Below are 24,172 nucleotides of genomic sequence, written 5' to 3'. Positions count from 1 at the left end.
TTGAGTCTTGGCCTTTGATATATCTTTCCTCAAGTTTGGAGGAAAAATGCGCAAAAGCAAATTGTCCATATTCTACTCACCTCACGCCTGTGACCTTGGCATATTAGATGAGGCATCTGGCATGAAAAGCAATGTCTTCTGCTTTTTAAGAGAAATGAGTAACGTGGCTGATGCCATGCCTACGCAGGCCTTTCATCAGTATAAAGGCTGGTGGCTATCAAAGAAGAACTCTGGATGAGTTTTTCTCTGCAATCCTAAAAAAGAGGCGACCAGCAGTGGTTGCAGATATGACTTACAATATGTTAACTTTCTGCTTACTTTCACTGCTTGCTTTTTCTTCAGCATGCTACATCCAGAACTGCCCCATTGGAGGGAAGAGATCCATTCTGGACATGGAAGTCAGAAAGGTAGGTCCCCGGGGAATTTGATACAGAGGTATTAGTACATGCTTCAGAATTGACGGGCAGGCCTCCCGCTTGGCTACCCCAACAGCTAAGAATAGTCTCAAGCGACTACGAATATTGATGGAAGGGGCTCTATTTTTTTTTTGCTGTGAATTTGAAGGTGAGCAACATTTCCCTCCTTACAGGCTTTGTCAGTGCTGCTGGTCATTAGCGGGCGGTAAAGGATGAGAAATCAGTACCTGCTCAGAAGTAATTTCCCCTCTATAGATCCAGTGGAACTTGACATTCGCAAGATTTGGTTTTTTTGCACAACTCAAAAAAAGTTGATTGGCTCCCCATATTTTGCTAAGCTGGGGATGGTTAAACAAAACTTGAGCCATGAGCCACGCTGCTGCTCATTGACAGGCGTACCTTTGAGTTTCACAGGAATAGATTGAAAGGCCAAATATTATACCGACCGGCTTTATCGCCCGATGGAAGATCTTCACTCTAGAATAAGTCCGAGTGATACAGCAGTTTGATCTCTGTTAAAAATTGGTAGTCTAACTGGGAACTTTGATTAAAGCTGCAGAGTCAGAGAAGGGGAGAAATTTGCAAATCTACAGTACATTTCTGATGCTTTTAAGATACGATCTGCTATTTCTGAAAGATGGAATATTTTAAATGGTTACTGCTTTTATGTCTCAGTTTTGTATTTAGGTTTTGTATTTTGATTATACTGTGGTGGTTTTCTGCCAGCTACTCTGTGCAAGAGGATGATGATGGTGATACTTACTAAACGATTGAATGCTTGTGTTTCCTGATAGTGCATTTCCTGCGGACCTAGAAACAGAGGCCACTGTTTTGGGTCCAACATCTGTTGTGGAGAAGAGCTGGGCTGCTACTTGGGCACAGCAGAAACCCTGCGATGCCAAGAAGAAAACTTCCTGCCAACCCCTTGCGAGTCTGGAAAGAAACCCTGTGGCAGCAACGGAGGAACATGTGCTGCATCTGGCATCTGCTGCAACCACGGTGAGCGTCTGCTAACCCTCTTCCTGAAAAAAAAATAGTAATCACATTTCTTATAGGCTGTTGATGTTGACCCCTGGAAAGTTCACAAAACTCAGAATTGCCTTGCAGTCTGGTTGTGTTGGATTGCAACTCCCATAATCTCTTGGGGGTGCTGATTGGGGAATGAGGGGAGTTGGTGCCAACCATTTGGATGGCATCAGCTTGTGGAAGACAGACATGAGACAGCATCTATCAAGCTTCACACAGGCATGGCTGTAAATCTCAGCTCTCTCCACCCTTATTCAGGACTTGGTGTTCTTGGCAAAAAGCTCATAAACACGTCTTGGCAATCTTGGTCTCTTCATAGCAGAAAATAATGAAGCCCTCTCCCTACCCCCAAAAGATTTATCCACTGCAGCACATACCCCGGTAGCCCTCACCCCCCCCCCCACAGTTGTGGCCATGGGTGGAGTCCTTGGTGCTGTCTGAGCTTGGCTGTTGGCTTGCAGATGTTTCATGACCCAACTAGGTAGCATCATCAGATGATCATGTTACCTAGTCAGGTAATAAAATGTCTGCAAGCCAGCAACCAAGCTCAGACAGCACCAAGGACTCCACATTAAATTATTTTCATATAATAATTCTGGGTGGGGAATTCTGAGAGTTGAAGTCCACACTTCTTAAAGTTGACAAGGTTGAGAAACCCTGCTCTAAGAAAACCTGCAAATCATCTAGATATACAGTAAAAAACCTGTCTAAAAATCATGGAAAATATGATCCATAACCCTTTGAAAAATCAAAGATCGGGCCAATTCGTATAGTCAAATTTCCATAACAAGAACCAAAGGCAGTTAAACATCTGTGGCCCTCTTTCATGTAAATCAGATTGTAAGCCTCACTGAAATCCTATTAGGTAAAGACGTGTGCCTTCTGCATCCATTCCAAAAACTTAGAAATGAGGGGAAGGCAGTAGCAATTCCTAATTATTACAAACTTGAGGAGCCATCTATTCATTGATTTAGATCAGCACAATCATTAACACTCTTAGCAATATACCAGAACAAAAAACGAAAAAGATTCTCTGGCTCTTAATGAAGCCAGGACTTGCCTTAATGGAGACAAAGATGCCATTTCAAAAACAGAAGCCGGGTGCCAGAAGCCCCCTCCATGCTGTTTATGAGAGCACCCATTCTCCTCCACAGAACAAGTGATAAAGGGTAAGCACAGCACAAAGAGAAGGTTGTTAGCATCCAGATAAGCTCTTCAAATAGCATCAAATCGCATGGCCAAAAAAAAGTAGCACCACAGGTGGGAGAGAAGAAGAGGTAGATGAAGCTGTCCTTTAAATTCTCATTGAGAAATCCTTCAGACATGCAAATTCTGGATATATTTGGGCAACCTTGGAAAATCAACAGACAGTGCAATGTCTACAGCTTGTGTCTTATGCTGAGGAGCAGAACCACACATGAAATAGCTAAGAGTTGCCCTGCAGGCTATTTTTCCTTTTCCAGTTTTCATTTCCACTTCAGTTCTGAGTGGAAGATTAGGGTCATCACAAGTTGCTATACAGCCTCTGAAGGCCTCCTCTAAAAATTACTGTCACTTTCCTTCAAGGTATTAATGGAGTTATAGGGCAAAAATGGCTACTACATTTGCTTGGTTAAATATCTAACCTATCTTTGCTCTGGCCCAATATCTAACCTTGTAGAGAGTAGGGAAGATGACCTTGATGGAGATACGTTGCCCAGGCAAAAGGGACTAAAGCATTTTTAAAGCCCAGAATGAGATAATGAGGTAACATTTGGAAGCTGCTCAAGCAGATGCCTCCCTAATTCACTGAACTATAGGAAGGATGAGGAGGTCCAGCACAATCAGACTTGCAAGGTTCTGTTATTATAGCCAATCTCAATAAAAGTGGCTTTAGCCTTCCTGTGAAGTTGATATCCCTGTCTGGTCTACCTAGTGGGCTGAGAAAGTTCTTTGCTGTGGTCCAATATCTAATCTAACTTCAACAATTCTACAGCTCCCAAAGATGCAGCTGGTCCTAAATCAAACACTTCCACTTGGACTATGTTGTTGATATTGGCTTCTTTACCATTATTTTTCTTTTTGCCTTTGCAGAGGGTTGCATGGTTGATTCTGTATGTGATCAAGAATGAGAAGATTCAAGGAAGAACAGTGCAAAAACACTTTTAGATTATGAACTTGTAGACAACAAAACCACACTGATGGGATATATTATTCAGTGTTCAGAAATGCTTGCTAGAAGCCTGTGGCTCATATGTTTGTGCAAAATAAAACTTGGACAACCATTAAAATCTACAATGTATGTTCTCTTATCTTTCCAATAAAGTCATTTATAGATGTCTTGTATAGTTAAGTGCCCATTTGGTTTACAAGTTGTGAGAAAATGAAATATATTGCTTTACTGGCTGTGATTTGGCTCAGAAACACACACACGGGGAAAGCAGAAACATATATTAAAAATTCCCATGAAACAATAAAAAAGAATTTGTGCAATTTCAGTGTTTCAGAGGTACCCAATGTTGGATGTAATCAAAGGATCCTTAGCAAGTTCTTCAAAAGCTAAATTAGATGTTGCTTATCTGATTGCAAGAAGAAAGCATTCCATACCTTGAGCTTGTAAGGTTTATGTTTTGAATAGATTGGATTCTTTGTAGAAGCACATGGGATGCAGAATTTGGGCCAGAAATGGATTAGCTGCCCCATTTCTCTAAAACTATCTTATGCCTAGGATCTGATTGAATGACAGCAGGGGTCTAGTTAGCTCCCTCTATTGACTAGTAAAAACAGTTCAGGGTGGCAACTCAAGAATTTGATGTGATAGCCTCATGGCTTCAATTATGAGGATTTCTCACTTTCTGGTCTCACTGGCTATTTTTGAGGTTTTTTGCATCCCACAAAAATTACATCAAAAGCAGTCAGGCTGACTCTTAAAAGAGAAATATCAATGTTTATATAGTGATGGAGCAGCAGAATGAAAATCAAAGCATAAATCAGTTTCCAACACTGATATTTCCAGTCGTTAATCCTGAATCTGAGAAGACAGGTTCATATATAGAGTTCATCTCACAAAATTTGTTTCCCTTCCTTTTTATATTTTATTTACATAGGAATAAATTTAATGTAGAGAATTCTACCAGCTAAAGATGTTTCAGTATGAGAGAGAAAAGACTGATATCTGACTCTCTCCTGGTGTAATGTTGGAGATGTTGAGAAACATTTCAGGACATGGCAAGTACACCCAGAAAAGCAGTTACATTAAATGCAAACATCTAGTGAATACCGTCATACAAATATACCTCGCATGTTGACGGAAAGCATCCTTTCGCATCGAATTGGGATAAACAGCTTTAGTTCTCTGAATCCTTTTGCATAAAAATCCTGTCAATACACCAATGACAATTATATTCAGGCTGCATGACATGTTCACAGATTTTCTAAAAGAATGGGAAAATAAAATTCTCAAAGTTTCATTTCTGGAAATCACCATGTTCTTTTAGTGTCTATCCCTTTAATGCATTATTATTATCTGCTTGATAATAGACATCCATCAAATGTCACGGTCTTTAGGCTATTTTCTGATGAACTGGGTTCTGAAGTAGAACCTGGGAATCATGGGGGTATTGCCGTAGTACGTAGGAAGCTCCGAGCAAAGTGGGGTTTTGCAAAGCCAATGGTGTCGAGGGTAATAAATTTAAATTTTAAATCATAGACTTCCATATATTTGGTGAACCCCTTCAGTGTGGTTCCAAGAGCTTTGTTTACAATTGGCATTATGGCTGACTTTTTTCTTTTTCTTTCCCCAAAGCATTACAACTTCAATTTGCAAATCCTAATATTTTGTTACTTTTTTTAGTTCGACTGTCTCCTGGTATTGCTGCAGTTATGAATCACATCTTTTTCTTTTTAAAAAAATAGTAATGTCTGGTTTGCTTCAAGGGTCTGTATTCTAAAATCCCATAGATTCCCAACCTCCTCATTTCTCGAAGACTTTTTCAGGTATATGGTCCACGTCCTTTTTGTAACAGTAAAGCCAACCTTTCTGTATAGATCCCAGCGTACACAATTTCTGCACCTTTATCCTGGCATTCCTTATTCTCAGTTTGGACAATGTTGCTACAGCCACTAATGAGCAATCTACAGTTTTGTCTTTAACATAAATGCTTTGATTTTTGCTTTGATCTTGCTTTCCAGGGCTATCTCTTGTGCTGTCATCCCTGTTCTTTCGCTTTCTTTATGAGTTCCTGTTTTCAGCCAGTCGAACTGTGATCTGATTTTCCTTCAGAATCAAGTATATATTGAATGGGAAGAGGTTTAGATTCTCAGATATGAATTTGGTTGCTTCTTTCTGGCAGTCTTTTGAGTTTGTACTGTCTTTAGTAGGGTTTTTCTTTACAAACTCCCACCAGCCATGGTTCCTTACTCGGCATGCTATAATCCAGTGTTTCTCAACCTTGGCAACTTTAAGATGTGGGGACTTCAACTCCCAGGATTCTCCAGCCAGCAAGGCTGGCTGAGGAATTCTGGGAGTTGAAGTCCACCCATCTTAAAGTTGCCAAGGTTGAGAAACACTGCTATAATCATTCAAACGGTGTGTCCCTTTTTCTGCTATTTGCTCGACATAGAATAATCCCCTCCCACTTTTATTTCTGGCAAAGTAGAGCCTGTCAATGTTGCTTTTTGGGTGGAAAGCCTGAGTCACGCTCGTTTTCTTGTTTTCTACTGAATGTGTCCTATCAACTTGTGTCAAGTCAGTCGCAGTCGGAGCAGCCCAAGCGTTGTTGGGTTTAATTATATTCCCTGCACTTAATGTTGTCTTCAATTTTTCTGGATTCGTTTTATTAAATTAGAGCTAATTGTCCTTTTAACTTGCTCACGTAGTAACTCAGAAGCTTCCATTAATACTAAGGATCTACTTCCGGCATCATTTCAGACACAGGCTTGTGAGGTGTGTGACCCAAAAGCCATGTAATTCAGCCCTTGCAGGGGCGCTCCAATTTTTGACCCTTTGAGCTGGCAACTGAATCAAATTAGTTGTTATAAGGACGTTTTTCATTTCTTTTCCTTCAAGCGGATGTGATAAAGACAGGGCGCGGGAACCTCCTAGAAGGGAACTACATTCCCCATCGCGCCCGTTGCTACTTCCTGTATTGAGATGACGCTCTTCCGCCGCTCATCATCCCTCATCGCTCGGCGTAACTTCCGGTCTGGAGGCCGTCCCCCCCGCGGGCACGGAAAGGGCACGGGGTGGCCTCTCTCCTCGCTCTTCCGCTTGCGGTCGGCGGGACTACATCTCCCGGCGTCCCTGGCCCCACTTCCGGCTCCGGCTCTCCTTCCCGTCGTGCCGCGGCGGCGATGCTGGCGGCGGGGCTGCGGGGCCTCCCCGGCCGGGCCTCCCTGCTGGGCCGCGGCCTCCCGAGCCTCGTCCCTGCGCGCGGCCGCAAGACCCGCTTCGACCCCCCGGCCAAGTCCAAGGCGGACCGGATCAAGGTGCCGCCGCCCGTCGACCCAGCCGAGCTGCTGGTCGTCCTCGACCGCTACGAGCAGTACCGGCGGGTCGTGGGCGCCGTCAGGTGAGGCCCCGCGGCAGGCGGCCGCTCCACCGGTGCAGCTCGAGGCCCCCTGGCGAGCCCCCCCCCCCGGCTGCCCTCCGAGTCTGCTGGGCGCCGGCCCATCATCCCCCGCCGGCCCCATCATCCCCCGCAGCCTCTTCGCGGGGGACTCACGGGAGGGCCTTGGAGGGGCGGAAAAGGGTCGTGGGCGGCCCGTGAGCGTCCCCGGGGCTGCAGAAGAGGCCCTTTCCCCCCGTCGGTGCTGCGGCGACACCTTGATCGCTTACAGCAGCCTTTCCCAACCTTCCGACCCCGGAGGAACCCCTGAAATGTTTTCCAGGCCTCGGGAAACTCCTGCACATCCAGGCTCAAACACAGGCCAGAAGTTACAAAACCATCATATATATTTCATGGGTAGGCCTGTATATAGGCACGAGCAGCGTTCTTCAACTAGAAATAAGGAATGAAACTTTCCTCTTTAAGGTGGAGTTGCCCGAATTTGAAATAATTTTTTAAATAAATCGTGACCTCCCAGGGAACCCCCAGAGACCTCTCACGGAACCCGAGGGCGCTGCGGAACCCTGGTTCAGAAACCCTGGCTTACAGTCTTCCCATTTATATGGCCGCCCATCTCAGGTTCATGACTCTGGGTGGCTAATAAAAAGGCACAGAGCGTCAAAAGCAAAAACCACACCTGTAAAACCGCAGCCGGGGTTCCCAGACAGACCCCTCGGTCACCAGTTAAGACAACCAATGCAATTCCTGGTTGAGATGGTGCCTCAGGAGTTCAGGGGTGCCGGTTGAATCGCCTGGAGTGTCTCCTTGCACAATTCTGAGTTTTTGCCCTCTTGGTTTGCATCAGAGACTGTCCTCCAGCATCAGGATCTGTAGCGTCTGGCCAGATTTGGGCTGGAAGGTGTCCTGAAATCGCCCAAGAAGCTCACCTTGAAGTTTCTGCTCCCTGGGAGAAGGAAGAAGCCTCAAGGTCCTGGTCTCACTTATCAACAAAACCTGGTTCCAGCAGAGCCACTGCTTCCAACTGCTTCCTGTACTCTGAGCCGACAACTTCTCTTTCCCCCTGTGAGACAGACCAGGGTGTGAGTGTGCGTCCAGAACACACAAAGAGGCTGCACCGGACTTTGGATACTTGACCCAAATCTGCTAAACCAATGGGGCCAAAAGCACTTCCCTATCTGTGTCCTGTGGGGAGCCAAGGTAGCCCCCTCAGTGCTCCTCTGTGCTTGATGCCTGGGAAGCTGTGGATTAGGGTGACCGGAGCCAGACATGCTTAAGGTGCTGAAAGGCTAGAGCAGTGTTTCTCAACCGTGGCAACTTGAAGATGTGTGGACTTCAACTCCAGGCTGGGGAATTCTGGGAGTTGAAGTCCACACATCTTCAAGTTGCCACGGTTGAGAAACGCTGGGCTAGAGGCATCTTGTAGTCTGGGGATGAAATGCTGTGGGTCCTTTAACATTCCCTCCTGTGCTCTCTGCTAGAATCAAGTTGAAGGAAGAGCTAATGCAGAAACGCTATGATAACCAGTATGGGGAACTGGCGAAGCAGAAGAAGAAGGCGGAGGAAGAGGAACACCAACTTCTAATGGCCTGGAATGATGCAGAAAATAAGCGTTTACTCGAGCGGAGGTAAAACTAGCCTGCACCTGCCTCATTCCACCTGTTAGCAGCATCTTTTTTTCTGGCCACTGGCGAGAAAAGGAGGTGAGTATATTTCTGCCTTTGCCACTCTGGGAACTGCAAACGTGCTCTTTCTTTCCTGTTGCTGCACTAGAATGGAGCGACTCCGGGAGGAAGAATTGGCGGCCAGAGCCCGTGAGCTGCGGGTTGAGCAGCAGAGGGCAGCCCTTCAGGAGGAGTTGCTCAAGAAGAAAGAGGAGGAGGTGCTCCAGCTGCAGGTAGGGAAGCCCAAAGGCTCCAGAGGGTCGTCTTGACTGGAATCAGTTTGAAACTAAACCAAACTAGAGCCAGTTTGGTCTAGTGGTTAAGGCAACGGGTGAGAAACCAGGAGGCGGGGAGTTCTAGGTCTGCCTTAGGCATGAAAGCCGGCTGGGTGACCTTCGGCCAGTCACTCTCTCTCAGCCCAACCCAATCCACCTCACAGGGTTGTCATTGTGGGGAAAAGAGGAGGAGGGAGGATTAACTGTTCCCTGCCTTGAGTTATTTATAAAAAATAATAAAGGCAGGATAAAAAAATCTAAAAAAAATAAATAAAACCCTCTGCTTCAGGGCGAATCTCTTCCTGCCTGTACTGCTTAGATGCCAAAAAGGGCTAAAGGCTTTTCCAAACCACATGCAGCTCCTGGTGATTTCATGGACACGCCCGTGTACCTTTCTTTTATCAGGGAGCGGCTTCTTATTCCCCTTTTCCAGAATGCTTTTCCCCCCAACTTCTCAATACAGCCTACAGTTGTGGGATTCCCTAGTAGCTTCCAATCCACATGCAAAACCGTTCTGACCCTGTTTAGCTTTTCAGGATTAACCAGGGATGCCCTGCTGTGTTTGGTTAACCACAAATAACGGAGAGACTTCAGAGGGGAGCTGCTATGGCTTGGATGATCTGACACTGTTAGCCACTGTTTAGCAGCGATGGCTTAAAATCAGGCAGAGGTCTAGAGGATGTATTAAGGCCTCCCTCAAATTCTCTTCCCTCTGAGCATTAAGGCTCAGAGTGAGCATGCCCTGGTAGTTGGTGAGCTTTGATCTCATTCTTGCCTTCTCCTTTTGTTGATACAGGAAGAATCCAAGAACTTCATCACTCTTGAAAACTTGGATCAGCGAATCGAGGAGTGTCTGAACAATGCGCAGAATTACAATTTTGCCATTGATAAAGAAGGGAGAGTAGTTAAGCGGACTGTCATGCCGTAGCTGCTGTCACAGAGCAAGGAGTGCTCCATCCGGCTCCCAGGTTTCCTCTGAAGAATCAAGGAGTCACCAGTGCTCCTCCCTATCAGCCTCACCGCCCTCAAGGGGTGGCTTTGAAGGGTGGACAGTTCAGGCTTTCCAAACTGTGCAGCTCTGGTTTGGCAATTGCTCCAGCTGTTTTGCAGAAAGAAATGGATCTTCTTCAGAGATTTGGCCTTTTAATCCATCGTTGCTGTGTTTAAGAACTCAATTCAGCCTTTGAAAAAGCAGTCTTTGTATGTGTGCAACCCATTTGTTCCTTTTTCACAGATTGGTTTTCTTTAGAAAAGGGAATGGGACACTTACTGAAGTGTTCCCTTTAAAAATAATTGACCTGTAGAACAGGTTCTCTGGGTTGCTCAGAAATTAAACACAGTTATTTTACTTTCTGGCTCCCCGGCTGTTTGTTTGTGGTGGCTTTGTTTGCAGCACCAGCTGGGCGGGTGGGGGCACAGCAGAAGAGTGGTAAGAACAAGGAACTTCCTTCAGAGTAACTTGGTTTGAGAGCCAGCGTGGTGAGGTGGTTAAGGAATTGAACAAGCTGCTGGGAGACTTTGATTCTAGTCTGTCCTCAGCCAAGGAACTTTGGACCAGCCCAACCTACCTTAAAGGGTTGTTGTGGGAAAAAATGGAGGAAGGGGGAAATACATAAATTCATCTAAATCTAAATATATGTACATGCAAGAAGGCAAAAGATCTTGGAAAATCAGTTTGGTTGAAGTGTTGGATCAGGAGTGAGAAGACCCAGGTTTTGGTCACTCCTGGGTGATGGTGAGCCAAAACCTTCCAGCCCAATCTACCTCACAGGGTTGTAAGGAAAAGCCAGAGGAGAGAACACTACGAATGCTGCATCGAACTGCTGAAGGCAAGGCAGAATATAAATCTAACATAATTGAAATCAGTAGGAGTTAGCCAACAGTTTCATGACTTTTAAAACCTGTTAATTTTATATTCCACCTTTGATCCTTGGAGCTGAAAGCAGCAGATGTGGCTTGTTCCCTTCTCACCCCTATGCTAAGGGTGAGATAATGAGAAGTGGGCTACTATAAGAGACAACGATTGTCCAGAGGCTGTGTAGCCTTATCCCTGAGAACACAGCCATCTGCAAGATGGGATTTGGAATTGTTGGGAATGCCTCAAACCAGTGCTTCCTAAACTTTTTCCTTCATTACCCAAAACCACTTACCAGAAAGTTCCTTTTACCCAATGCAGGCAAAACACTTTAAGTCACTTTAATGGGTTTGTGTGTCACTACCCAAATAAAAACCATTTTTACCCAATTTTGTAATTTACCCAGGTTTGGGAAGCACTGCCTTAAACCATGTCCATCTTCTGCTTCCTGGGACAGCTGTGCAGGAGTCTTCATGATCCCAGAAAAAGGTCATTTCTTCAAGGTGTCCCCCACCATTTTTTCCTTTTGAATCCAGATCTCCAATCCTAATGAAGCAGTCCCACATTTGGACAAATGTTTTTCACTCCTGCTGTTGTCTAGTTTCATCCAGACTTCTCTGCTTCCAGGATATTCCACTTCCTTTCCCCTTTTCTAGCTTACAACCGTAACACCAAGGTTAGGTTTTGTAGCTACAAGATGCTTTATCCCTTTCCTAAAACTTTTTAACTTCTATAAACTTTGGGGTTGTTCCAAACCGGAGACAGAATTCGGAGAAGAGCCATTGGCAAAAGGAAGCTTGCTTGCTTGCTTCTAGACAGAAAAGGTGTCAGGGAACGGCAGACCGTTTCAGGTTTTGGAAGGAAGTAGAGGAATGAACAGGATTCTTCCCAGTGCAAACATTTCCTGATGATTGATACTACCCTAGTTTTTATAATTCATTTATTATTCAGTTTGGATGCTGCCCAACTCCAACCAATTTTGGGATCTGCTGTGTGAGGAGCTACCATGAGTGTGGCTTTGCAGAGCCTCTCTCCTTAGGATCTAGTTGGGTGAGTTTTAGAGATTACACCATGAACCTTTTCTCTGGCAAGTTAATCTTCAGTGTCACAGGAAGATCCTGCATATATGCCACCAGTACTGCTGCTGTTACAGCCAAGAAAACTGGTGGGTCCTTGAACAAATCAGCCCAGAGTTCTCACTCGAGGCACGAATGACCAGGCTCAAATCATCCCTCTTCGGACACCTTATGCGAAGACCCAGCTCTCTGGAGGAGGCTCTGAGGCTGGGAAAGCTGGAAGGAAGGAGAAGAAGAGGAGGACCACCAGCAGCAAGGGGGACGGGCTCAGTTCCAGTGGCGATGGGGCCACCCTTGGGAGACCTGAAGGACCAGGTTGGGGATGGATCCAGTCACTAAGTCAGCACCAACTTGATGGCACATAATCTCTGCTGCTGTTGCTTTTTGGATGGAGTGAATGGGGAACTTGTATTAGTTGGTGAATGATTTTAAGTTGGCTGTTTTATTGTTTGGATTTATTTGCTATTTATTGTTTTTATTACTATGCCATCTCTCGGGACCTCAGAGAACCTGTCTTTTTCTACTAGAACCACAGTCCTGTGAGGTAGGAGGGGCTGAGAATTAGTAAATGTTTCTTTAATTCACTCGTTTAGTTGATACATAGCCAGCCTTTCTGCTCTGCCTTCAAGGTGGCTAAAGCAAATTTGAAAATGGAAAACAATGTAAAAAGGTAGCAGGACAGGTTAAAAATAGCAATGAAAGAAATGCAAAATGCATTGAGCAACGAGGAAAGGTATTCCACAGCCTGGGAACTACGCCAGAGAAGGAACTATTCCTTGGACTAGAAAGTTTTTAGAGTTGTACCAATTAAAGGTGGGAGATTGATGATGATGATGATGATAGGAGAATCTTCAGATGAGCCGCAGTTGCTGATCTTAACAATGCACAAGTCCACAGCAGGAGAAGGTCCCTTGGATGGTCAGGTCCTAAGCCATTTTGGACAATAAAGATCAACATCAGCACATAAATGTGTGCATGGTAAACAATTGGTAACTCCTGCAGATTTTTCAGTATACTGTAGGTGTGTAATGATCCACATATCTAGCCTGTGTTAGCAGTTTGAAGCTTCTTTGGCTGCATAAGGACTTGGAGCTAGGTCTCCAAAGAGGTCCATATGGTTTGGTCAAAAATGTCCAGATGGCAGTCACCATGATGTGATCAAAGCTCTGCCCATTTTTTACATGCATTGCCCATAAAAAGCAGGCAGAGCTTCAATCATACCATTTTTTTATTTAATTGCATTTATTTAACTTTATTGTCCCCCCCCCCAACTCAGTGGACTCTGTCATGCCTACCATCTGGACTTCTTTGACCATGTCTTGCAAAACACCCCTGTATGTCTCCCTGTGACAAGCCACCAGAATATTTGAGGATCGAGTAAGTAAAGGCAAGGACAAAAACAACAGTTCAATTAATTTGATTGGACGCAAAGCCAGATTTTTAATAAAAGAAGTAGCTGAAACATTCTGCAGAAAAAGATGACATTTCCAGTTTATCCCAAGTTGCACATAGAATCTTGCCTTGCTGTTGCACCCCTATCCTGCGTATTTATGTCTATCATATGTCATAAATGGTATATTTCTGCCTGTCTTTTGATCAGAGTTGGTTAATACAGTTGATGTGAGCAGAACGTTGAGTTTTGAAGGCAAAAACCAATTGTAAAGGGGTTTCACTGGTCTTGTCTTCTGATCCGTGTCTGCTGGGGGCATGAGAGTGTCAAAAAATCAAGACGATCGTGGTTCCCTTGTGGATGTCCTGTTCTTCTCCCTGGTGCCCTTCAAATGACTATTCTGGCACACTGCACTAAAGCAGCATTCCTCCTCTTGCCCCGCTGACTAATTCCTAAATGTTCTGATCCTTTATAAAACCCTTGTCTTCTTGCCCTGAGTTTGCATGATGCCATCTGTGCACAATCTAATGAGGTTTTGGTATTCTTGCCTAAGACCTCTCCTACCGTTTTGAAATCGCTGCTCCTAGTCAAATCGTAATCCCACTAGAGTAAAATTCACACAGAAACTACCAACGATAGAGTTCTGCATCAAAGGCAGAGTAAAAAAAAAGTGGCATTGGGACAGGTGGGGAAGATGCATCGTACCATGTGAGTAAGTCAGAGGTTGCAATTTCAAGAAAAATAAAGCGTACTGGCCCAGAAGCAACCAGATTGAAGACTGGGAGCCTCGGTTACTTCCTACAAATTCAACGGCCTCGGTAGACCTCTCTATCTGTGCATTGACTGGAAAACAACTTTTCTGCTACAACTTTAGAAGACCAGAACAAGAACGGTAGAGGCTCTTTACTTTGGAGAATCTGCAGCTTCTCCAAAAGTCACAAGAATAAAATCTGAAATTTTGAAAAGATTCCTTTTCTCCAGCCATCTCCGAGGGGGAGAAGAACTGGTGCTGATTCAGAGTCACAAGTGTTGAACTTTAGGAGTATGACTGCAGGGTCAAATCTGGAAACAATACTATGCGCTTGACTGCAGACATGTCTCTCTGTAGCTACATAGTAAAAATAAAGTATTTCATTTAATATATTGGTGTTTCCACATTCATAAAAGATTTTTCTGTGGGAGTTTATTCCAATCACTCATTCATCTACTTTTTCTTCAGCCATTTCTGTTATTTAGCGTTCACATGCTGAGAATCTGTAACCTTGGCTTCTTGGTTCAGAAGATCTCAAATGCACTGAGGATGTTAGTTCTATAAGTGGGTTATGAGATGTCAAAGGGAGGAAAGCTACTGTTCAGGAGCAAAGCATTCCCAAAAGCGCACGGTCATTTCTTTTTCTGAAGTTGTCCAGCCAGGATGCCAGCCTGTTAAAATTGAAAGCATGGTCTCATGATCAGTAGGTCTCATTGTATTACTTGTATTTTTCATTTCATACTACTCCTGAAAAAGGAGAATAAAAAATAATTATTTTCCTGAGCTCATAAACTGCTCCAGTTGCAAACAAGGTTAAAATATAAAAGTAAATCAAAGCATATTGATGACGGTGTAGACACACACTTATAATATTGGGCACGTTACTCAGTTAAGCCAAGGAAATTCTACTATAAAAGGGAAGAACATCATAGCATTTTAGCTCTCAAGAATAAAACCACTTATTTAAAAAAATGTGTGGAATGAAAGCAAAGTTGTTTTTAAAAATCATTCTCCTGGAGGATTATTTCTAGCAAATGCCCAAGTGGACTCATTTAAAGGAAACACAGTATGAGACCCAGTAATATTTCCCTGTGGAAAAGTTTCACAATTTGAACTCTTTCACCAAAAAAGCCCTGCTGATGATCTGAAGCATGAACTGAGAAGGTCACAAGCAGAACTTCCCTGGTTGATCTTGGCACATGGATTGGGTAATGCTGTGCAAACTGATCTCTTACTAGGGATTCCGAACTGTTAGGATTAGAACAAACGAGGATTTCCACCAGCCGAAGCAGATGGAGAAGAAAGAAATACAGCATATTTAAATTGGGCCCAGTAGTTCATATGTATCCACTACAGTGTTTTCAGGACCAATTTAGGTAGCCCTATTAGACAGCCATGTTCTATACCAGCTATGTCTTGCAAACTGACTTTAACATAGCCTAATTGGAGCATGTTGCAGCAATTCTTTTCCAGCATGAAGTGGGCCGCACACTTCACTCTGTCACATGTCAAATGCAATTAGGCTTAATATGGTCTCTATTGGTAACAATTGAAGGTGGCAGAAGATCTGATGGCAAGGCAGGGAGGCAATATCTCAAAGGAAGCTGCACCTCCAGTGGAGAAAAATTAGCTTCTTCATCTCTATTTCATCTATTTAAAAGCCACCTGGTATGGAGGAAAAAGATCTTTCCAAAGGCAGCCTTTCTGTGAAGATGAGGGGACATGAATATGGGGAGGAGGATGCTAGATGTAGTCCCTAGGCCAGAGGGTTAGTCCCAGTGTTTGAAGTAGGATCTATTTCACTCCAAACCATTTCTTAGAAGGATGAAGATAAGGAGTAACCGAATGGATGCATGAACTTGCTTAACTCTTTAGTAGCTTTTGATGATTTATAGTTCATGACATTGAAATAATGGCATTCTGAGTGATGTAAGACCTTACGTTTCTGCAGCGTCCAGTTGGTGATGGCTCCCTTCAGACATGCAAGCCACTACTTGATGGTTTCATCAGCAGAACATTAGTAGAGCTAACCTAGGCTAGTAACATCATAATCCATGGAACCTACTTCTTAAGAGCCCCCCATCTCTGAAGTGATGAAATGACAGGCCTTCTCTGTGGTGGCCCCCATACTTTGGAACTCTCTAACCCCCAGAAGTCTGTAAAGCTCCCTCCTCATGGTTTTCAGAAGACCTTTAAAGACAATTTTATTTCACTAGGCCTTCAACCCTAGCTAAGGCATTCACCTTGGTTTGGTGTATTATTACTGTTATTTTCTTTATGTTTTGATTTATTCCTTCATTGCATTCACAATCTTAATGTGTTGTACCCTGCCCAGAGTATTTTGAGTTGGGTGGGCAATAACAACTTCTGAATCCATAATTGATCAACTATGGAGGACTGTAACGAATCATGGCTTCAATTTATTGTATGTCTGTAAATATATGTCTTTTTATTAAAAAAAAATCTGTTGAATGAATGAATCAGTTCCTCTAATACATTTCCAGGAATCTTTGAACATTGCACAAGTCTTCCTAGCTACTTTTTATATCAGTTTTTCAAATAAGTCCCAGAAATCACATATTCCAGTGACTGTGGCTGAGTCTTGGATTATTTTATTTAGGAAGACTAGAGTCTGCTCTTGGTTTTACTCTGTGGAAATACTGAGTTCTCCCTTCCCAAGTCCCACCACAATAATCTTTCTGCTTGAGTTACTTTTCTGGAATATTGTTCAGGTTGTCTTGATGCCTTGGTCCTTAGACAACCTACTTACTCAATGTAAGAATGCAAAGAGGGCTTTACTCAGTCTCACTGAACGCCATCCTACAGACCATCTTCTCATGAAATCCACTGGAGATATACCAAGAAGCTCTCCTGCAGTGGATCTTTTCATCACTAGCATGTTCTTCTCCAGAGGAGTTTGAATCCAGACCAAGTATCCAATTGCTTACCAGTAAGTGCTTCACCATTTTATCTCTTGGGACTTTCAGGCCCCCTCTACAAAATTTGCTCTCTTCAGAGTCCTGAAAATGAGAAGAAGGAAGAATAAAGCAGTAAATTTAGACCAGTCTTCCCTGAGCTGGCAGCTCCCATCCTCTTTGGCTAGTAGGCTGTCTGGGCATAACGGTATCAGCTTAACACATCTGAAGTGACCGATGTGGACAGATGATATAAGCTTAAAGGTAGCACTGGTGTACCTCAAGGCTCGAGGGCAAAGCAATCTCCCGCTTCCCTCCAGGATACCAGCCGTGGGACCAGTGCTGAGCTCCTGTCAGATGTATGCTGATGGAAAAAATGATGCAGAAGAAGAGCAGGAGGGATCTTTGGCACACCATGGTCTGGTCCGCAGCCCTGCTATCTCTGTGGAATCTGGAAGGAGGGGAAAAAAACAAGTCTGGAATGTTTCTCAGAGGGTTACTGTCAGCTGCCAAGTCTCATCCCACTAATGTTAAGTGAAATACGATTATGGAGGATTGGCCAGGATCCTCCTCTGCCCATCAAGACCATCTGGAGAAGTTCTCCTCCATGTGGCACTATTTTCTCAGATGCGGTTTAAGGGTAGCAGTGACAAAGCCTTCCTCCCAACTCCCACCAAATTCTGGAATTTATTTGGTGCCTTCCAATCCTCAAAACTCTTCTGAAAAAATATGGTTTCAATCTGAGAAAGAATAGTAGAATTACAGAGTTGGAAGGGAGCATGAGGCTCACCTAATCCAACCCTCCATGGTGGGCAAGAAAACCAATGAAATCATCCTCAAGAGGTGGCAGTCCAGTGTCTGCTAAAAACTGTCAGAGATGGAAAAGCCACAACCTCCATAGGGAGACTGTTCCACTGTGGTACAGACCTCACTGTCAGGAAATTACCTCTCATGTTTCTCCAAAATCTATGTAGCTGCAATTTGTACCTCTTATTTCTGATTGTAGTTTCTGTGGCAATGTACAAGGGGTCCTGACCATCTTCCTGTGGCTTCCCTTCATGTACCTGAACATGGCTATTGTGTCTCCCCTCCGTCTTCCTTTCTCCAGACCCAGCATCCCCAGATCCTTCACCCTGTCCTCCTAGGACATGTCAATCTCTTGGAAATGTGGTGCTCAGAATCATGCCTAGCACTCCCAGTGTGTTCCCACAAGGGCAGAATCAAGTTCTGGAGAGCTCACTTTCTCACACAAAAGTGTGAGATTCCTAGAATCTTAGGGATGGAAAGTGTGCCTTGAGGCCATCAAGTCTAACCTTCCATTCAGGACAGAAATCTCAATGAAAGCATCTCAGATTATGGATTTGGGGTTTGTTTCCTCCTTATGGACCACCTCACCACATTCTATTTCTGTAGAATGTGTATATAAAATGTTCTCTATTTAGCCCAGACATTGCCAAGAAAATGGATGTGTATTGGGCTTCCATTCCTGTAATTCTTTTATAGTGAGATGGGCGGTGTATACATTTAATAATAAATAAAAATAAAATAAACAATGGCCTAAGAATTATGAGTTCTAAACTTGGAAATATAGGCATTCAAGACTGTTGTTCCCTTGTGGGGTTCACACAGCACCCAACCCATCCTCTCTCTGCGAAAGCACATTGTTGTATGTAAGCATTCATTTTTAAGAAGCCCCTTTTGTCTTCTAATCTTCCAGAGAACTGCCCCAATTCTTTCTCCCCTTACAAGAATGATCAATCAAAAACTGAAGAAGCAGCAACTATTTCTGTTGGGCATCTAACTTAATTACATCTTGTTGGGGTTCTTGCTTCTTGATGCTGAGCTGCTGATGTTGCATTGGCTGTTTCTGAGTTCTATCCTTTCCTGGTTCCTTCCACAGAGGAAAATTAGATCTTGGAAAGAGAGGACAGGTCTCTGAAGCAAGGATGGCTCTTTGGATGTGGGACTACAAATGGCCACCCGGCAAACCATTGGGGGTGGGGGGTGTAAGTTGGCGTCTAAGTGCATCTGGATTTTCCTTTCCCAACTGGAACAACTTGTGAGGATCTCTATCCTGGAGCATCAGCTACTATGTAGTAAAACAGATGCACTTACTCCATCCCTTTTTTGCCTAACAGTGTATACACATTTTTTTTTTGTATTTTATACATTATTTCTCTTTCCTCTTCCTTTAGAGTTCAGTAGGAAGGATTGGAGGCAGCGATCTGTACCGAGGGCACCGCAACCCTCTTCTTGCTAACAGCATCTGTTGCTCACATCAGCTGCCTCAAGAGCCTGGCTGCCTCTAAGAAAGGAAGTGTCTTTTTTCAGAACCTTTTGCCACACATTCTGATCGCTTTCCTGGATCTAGGCATCAGAGAGGGAACTTCAGATGGTGCAAAGCAAAGAAAGTGAGCAAAGAATACCTGCTCCACCCCAACCCTAATTTAGCAGCAGACGCCAAACATTGTGGTTGTTCCAATATTGTGTGACCCAGTCTTTCAAGGCAAGGTGTGCAATTCATTTTGCCTGTGCAACCAGGTTCATAGGCCACTCGCCTGTCACTGATTGGGTTGTGAAAAAAAGCATCGTAACACAGCCCAGGGGAACCTAGTAGCAAATGAAACATCTTTGCAATTGTATGTTCCCTCTAATGAAACAAAGCTGCCCATGTGGAAGTCCAGTTTCATATCCCACCCTTAGCCCAAGTTGCTAAGAAGATGCTAACTGTAAGAGAAGCTTAGCAAAAATCTGCTCACCTTCAGATGGTTTCTTCAGTCCTCCTCCTGTGTCCTGAAATCTGACCGACGCTCAAGCACGACACTCCGGATACTTATACTCCTTCACGCATGCCATGCAAGCAAGTGGTCACCCAATTGACAGGCTGCAGGTTGACGTTTGCTGCATCTTGTATCAGTGAAAGGCTACGAGCCTCCAGGATGCTTTTGTGAGGCTGTGCAATGCTAATACTCTTTCAGCAGTCTGGCTTTGGACCCCTTGATCTTGGAACACTTAATAAAAAGTTCTCATAACATTTTTAGCACCAGTTTGCCTCAGCAGGCAGCTGACCTAGACTAAGCTTGCAAGTTAAGCAAGCTTGGCTTGGCGAATATTTGGATGGGAGACAACTAGGAAAGTCTACAGCTGTAAGCTGGACTAGAGAGACCCTGGAGGAAGATAATGGCAGGCCACTTCCATTTTATCTCTCTCTCTCTCTGTCTCTCTCTCTGGCTCTCTCTATCTCTATCTATCATATTTCTTCACCGCCCATCTCATGTTGCAATGACTCCTTTTCATCAAGGGAAGTGACCAGGAGTTGAGCTTGATTCAAAAGGGTATTTTGGTATCAACAGATAACATGAAGGCCACAGGGATACAACTGGGTGTGATATATTGGCAGCTGGCTGTCCTCACCCTTAATCATCTCCATCCAAAGCTGTCCCATCTAGCGATTTTGAATGTTCCTGCTAGGAGTTGGGTCCCTTGAGTCTTCTAGAGAGTGTCATATGAAAAACTAATTCCATTGTGAAGGATTCTGGAGGAAGGAGCTGAGCCACAGTTGGATAAAATACCACAGGTTGTGCTTGTAGAGGCGAAGCTCAAGAGTGGAGAACACAGGGCAACTGACCTAAAATGAGCATTAGAGATCATGGTCCCCATCCAGGTCTCTTCAAGTGTGTGGAACTACCAACCTGTCCTGATTCCCAGCTGATGAGGCCTACACATCTCCAATACCCTGGAAGGCTTGCCTGTGCATCTTTATTGGTAGCACCGGACTGGGTGAACCATCTCCACAGTTGTGGCATTTCAAAGACAGAAGTCTGGCTAGATAGATACATGATAGAGATGGCTGGATGGTGGACTGAAAACAGCTGAACATCTCATCAAATCTCAAATTCTTGCCTAAAACTTGAAAAATTTCTTCTGAAAACACAGAGGTCAGGTGATCTTGTGAGACTCCAGCTGTTTTAAAACAAATATGTAGAAAAATAACGTGGGCAGGATGAGTGGACAGGCCACATAGGCTGTTTTAGTTAAGATTCAAGCTCTAGTAATAGTCATTTGGGAAAGCTAAAATATGATAAAACAGAGGATGGGGCAACTAGTTCTCTTTAGATGTTGGGATGCTAACTCCCATCAGTTGCAGCAAACATCAAAGTTGATAGCAATTGGAATCAGCCACATCTGGATTGTCTGAAGTTCCCCAGCCTTGTGCTAGAAGATACTGGAAGAGAAGGAGCTTTGTGAACTGAAATTCCACTTCAACCTCAGAGCTGTTTATCTCTATTCAGTAAGGCACAACCAAAGCTCACTAGAAATGGTGCTGTTAAGTAACATTTGGACGGTGCTGGCTGAGATCTCCCTAGAAGCAAAAGTGATCAGGGATATTTCTGAATGCAAACCAGCTGCTTGGGATAACAGTGGCAGCTTATTGCTAACAGCATTTCCTGATGTTTTAATTACGATCAAAGGGGAGGAAAAAAAGTTTCCCAAACAGGAAATGTGCTCATCTTCCCTCCACCCGCAATGGACAACTTGCAAATCAAATTTTAAGAAAGGCCACTGCTAATTTTACCCCTGCTCGTCTCTTCTGAAAATGTGTATTAAAAAGAGCAAACAAAGCCACCCAAACAAATTGTATCAGGGGTCTGGTGCCAAAAAGCACGTCATTTCTCCTGTGTCACCGCAACCATCTCATCAGCCAAGCCCTTGATTAGATGCTAAGCAAACAGGAGCCAGACGAACATCGACCATTTCAACCTGCACAGCTAGCCATCGCTGCTCGTCATAATTCAGGAAAAGTGTTTTGTTTTGTTAAATCTATTGCCAAGGCTTTTGCCACGCAACAAATACAACTTATTCCTGCACCCCAACCCAACTTCATTATAAACCACCATTTGAGAAGCCCCAGGCCAGTAATATCAGAGCTGCATTCCAATCTAACCCTAAGCCAGGATTCATTGTATTGATGAATACAATGCAATTTGCAAGTCAGGCGTGCAAATAGAATACAAATTAAAGTCAGGCTTGCAAACGAGCAGTGTGGTGCCCTTAGCCAGTTCTTGCCACCACCCAGAACGAACCGAGACACAATCAGGATTCTGTGTTCAGATGTAAAGCGAGCAATAATTAAAGCAAGCCAGGATTGGAAAGCAGGAGCAGGGGTTTCAAATTCTGGTTTGTGCCAAAAAAACAAACAAAAACACAACGTTCCTTCTTTGGGTTGGGTTTGCATATCAGGCCGAATCTGCAAGAAACAAATCATCTTACGCATTAAGGTGAAGTGGAAGAGCTGCCGGTCTGCGCGGGGGGGTGCTGGCAAAGTGAAGCCTTTCTTCTTTCTTTTGACCTTTCTCCAGTTACACCATCTATATTGCAATCTTACAATTTCCAGCATTCTCTCAGCATTTACGATTTCCTTTTCACCATTCTTTGTTCTTGAATGCATGCATATATATATTTATATTTATATTTCAGTACAGTAAAAATGAACAAGCAGAAAGAAGAAAGAATACAGAAAGGAATAAAAAAGAAAAAAAACCCAGAATTATGCCTTCCGCCCTTCTATTGAGTAATTATCATCTTAACCTTTCCCCCATCCTCTTTATTACATTCATTTCAATTCCATTCTTAAGGTATCACTATTACTCCCCTGAAGAACTCTTAAAATTTTCCCATTGTCCTTTGTACTCACCACCCTTGTACCTTTCCCTAATTCTTTCAATCGTGTGTCATAAACAATCAAACCAATCTGCTTTTCAACTGATTTCTTTTAAGTGCCTGCACATGAATGCCCTTGCAGCCAGATGCATTGGGAGCAGCGCATTCTCATTCGTTCTCCGATCTCTGAATTGTTGAGTTACTTTTTCTGTTTATTTTTCTTGTTTCCACCCATCCATTCATGTCACCTAGCAGAGTAATCCCACCTCCCAGACTATATTCATTCAGAATGTTGAACAACAATCACCCAATTCACTGGAGCGTAAGATTCAAGTATCCCTATTCTATGGACTCCTACTTTGTTACATACCCACCAATTCAATACAACCCTGATCCACACTTTTTGACGTCCCCTTCATAAGGAACCCAACAGCTTCACTTCCATGCACATACTCATCAGCTCTGTTCCAGAAGATCCAACCAACATCATGCAGATGTTACATCCTTTCTCTCTCTCTTAGCTAGGATCTATAATCAGAAGACAAATTTTGCAAACCAACATACTCTTGTCCACATCCCATCAGTTGGGAGGTACATGAACTATACTGTTGCATGCTCAGAAGCCAAATAACCAGTTGATATAATTATTTCATCCCCAACTTGCAAGAATAAGAATTCATGGAGACCTCAGGGCACATTTTTCTTCTGAATGAGCACACTGATTGAATGTAACTTACAATTTGGCCAGAGCCCCAAAATTAAGGATTCAAAGTTTATGTGTAATACTAAAAGCAATTACTGATATTCAGATTCAAGAAACAGTTGGTCTGGTTTGGGAATCTTTTCCCCAAGGGAGATTTCTGTAAGCAGCCACATTGCAAAAGAGATTTTGAGTTGAAGCTATGTTGCACAACCCCAATCATCCATTTGTTACAAAGCAATGAGTAGCTTCAGCAACCCTACAGACAAGAGTACTGAATTTTTTTGTTTTCTGTCTTTCCTAGGTGCAAACTTCCTCCTTCTGCTCACTGGGTTCTCTCTGCCCCACAGCTCATGATTTGAATATCCCCAGTACCCCAGTCGGTCTGAAGCAGTGTTTCTCAACTTCAGCAACTTGAAGATGGGTGGACTTCAACTTCCAAAATTCCCAGCCAGTATGCCAGTAGCTCTCCTTGGCAAAACCAATGTGCTCATCAAGTTCATGGTGGCAAGATTAGACCAGGTATTAAGTGAGGACAAAAACCATCCCAGAGCATATTGCAAAGAGGTTCCAGCAGGGTCCCAATGATGTAGCTCTCAATTCTCCATATTTGAAGACAACTACGCTCACATTTGGAGAGCCTCGTGTGGCACAGGGTGGTAGGTGGCAGTATTGCAACCGAAATTCTCCCCATGACCTGAGTTTGATCCCAGCAGAAGCTGGATTCTCGGTAGCCGGCTCAGGTTGACTCAGCCTTCTATCCTTCCGAGGTCAGTAAAAGGAGCACCCAGCTTGCTTGCTGGGGAAGGTGACGACTGGGGAAGGCAAAGGCAAACCACCCCACTCTATAGTCTGCCAAGAAAACCTTGTGAAAGCGGCATCCCCCCAAAGGGTCAGACA

At 43.8% G+C, this 24,172-nt stretch overlaps 3 protein-coding genes across 3 annotated transcripts; 2 read left to right on the top strand and 1 right to left on the bottom strand.

The window, feature by feature from the left end:
- Positions 1-287: 287 nt before the first annotated feature.
- On the top strand, positions 288-3,553 carry LOC134502109 (neurophysin 1-like). The gene is made up of 3 exons (XM_063310282.1): positions 288-407; positions 1,211-1,415; positions 3,516-3,553. The coding sequence occupies exons 1-3, from the start codon at positions 288-290 to the stop codon at positions 3,551-3,553; spliced, it is 363 nt and encodes a 120-aa protein (XP_063166352.1).
- A 3,129-nt stretch (positions 3,554-6,682) lies between these two features.
- On the top strand, positions 6,683-10,270 carry MRPS26 (mitochondrial ribosomal protein S26). Its single transcript, XM_063310269.1, has 4 exons — positions 6,683-6,991; positions 8,467-8,613; positions 8,759-8,882; positions 9,721-10,270. Exons 1-4 carry the CDS (start codon positions 6,774-6,776, stop codon positions 9,850-9,852), a joined length of 621 nt encoding a protein of 206 aa, XP_063166339.1. The 5' UTR covers positions 6,683-6,773; the 3' UTR covers positions 9,853-10,270.
- Positions 10,271-14,628: 4,358 nt separating this feature from the next.
- On the bottom strand, positions 14,629-17,328 carry LOC134502409 (progonadoliberin-2). The gene is made up of 3 exons (XM_063310749.1): positions 17,191-17,328; positions 16,945-17,016; positions 14,629-14,667 (listed from the first exon to the last, which is right to left on the bottom strand). Exons 1-3 carry the CDS (start codon positions 17,326-17,328, stop codon positions 14,629-14,631), a joined length of 249 nt encoding a protein of 82 aa, XP_063166819.1.
- Positions 17,329-24,172: the final 6,844 nt, after the last annotated feature.

This window comes from Candoia aspera, chromosome 8 (genome assembly GCF_035149785.1).
Source record: "Candoia aspera isolate rCanAsp1 chromosome 8, rCanAsp1.hap2, whole genome shotgun sequence".
Taxonomy (NCBI): Eukaryota; Metazoa; Chordata; class Lepidosauria; order Squamata; family Boidae; genus Candoia; species Candoia aspera.
This window is presented reverse-complemented; position numbering and strand designations above follow the sequence as displayed.

What these genes read in the sequence shown, in the direction of transcription:
- LOC134502109 (XM_063310282.1), top strand. Translation starts at nt 288, where the DNA reads ATGACTTACAATATGTTAACTTTCTGCTTACTTTCACTGCTTGCTTTT. An exon ending in TGGACATGGAAGTCAGAAAG is followed by an intron (nt 408 to 1,210) that starts GTAGGTCCCCGG and finishes GTTTCCTGATAG; the next exon opens with TGCATTTCCTGCGGACCTAG. An exon ending in TGGCATCTGCTGCAACCACG is followed by an intron (nt 1,416 to 3,515) that starts GTGAGCGTCTGC and finishes TTGCCTTTGCAG; the next exon opens with AGGGTTGCATGGTTGATTCT.
- MRPS26 (XM_063310269.1), top strand. Translation starts at nt 6,774, where the DNA reads ATGCTGGCGGCGGGGCTGCGGGGCCTCCCCGGCCGGGCCTCCCTGCTG. An exon ending in AAGCGTTTACTCGAGCGGAG is followed by an intron (nt 8,614 to 8,758) that starts GTAAAACTAGCC and finishes TTGCTGCACTAG; the next exon opens with AATGGAGCGACTCCGGGAGG. An exon ending in AGGAGGTGCTCCAGCTGCAG is followed by an intron (nt 8,883 to 9,720) that starts GTAGGGAAGCCC and finishes TTGTTGATACAG; the next exon opens with GAAGAATCCAAGAACTTCAT.
- LOC134502409 (XM_063310749.1), bottom strand. Translation starts at nt 17,328, where the DNA reads ATGGTGTGCCAAAGATCCCTCCTGCTCTTCTTCTGCATCATTTTTTCC. An exon ending in CTTTGCCCTCGAGCCTTGAG is followed by an intron (nt 17,017 to 17,190) that starts GTACACCAGTGC and finishes TCTCATTTTCAG; the next exon opens with GACTCTGAAGAGAGCAAATT. An exon ending in AAATGGTGAAGCACTTACTG is followed by an intron (nt 14,668 to 16,944) that starts GTAAGCAATTGG and finishes CAATTTTAACAG; the next exon opens with GCTGGCATCCTGGCTGGACA.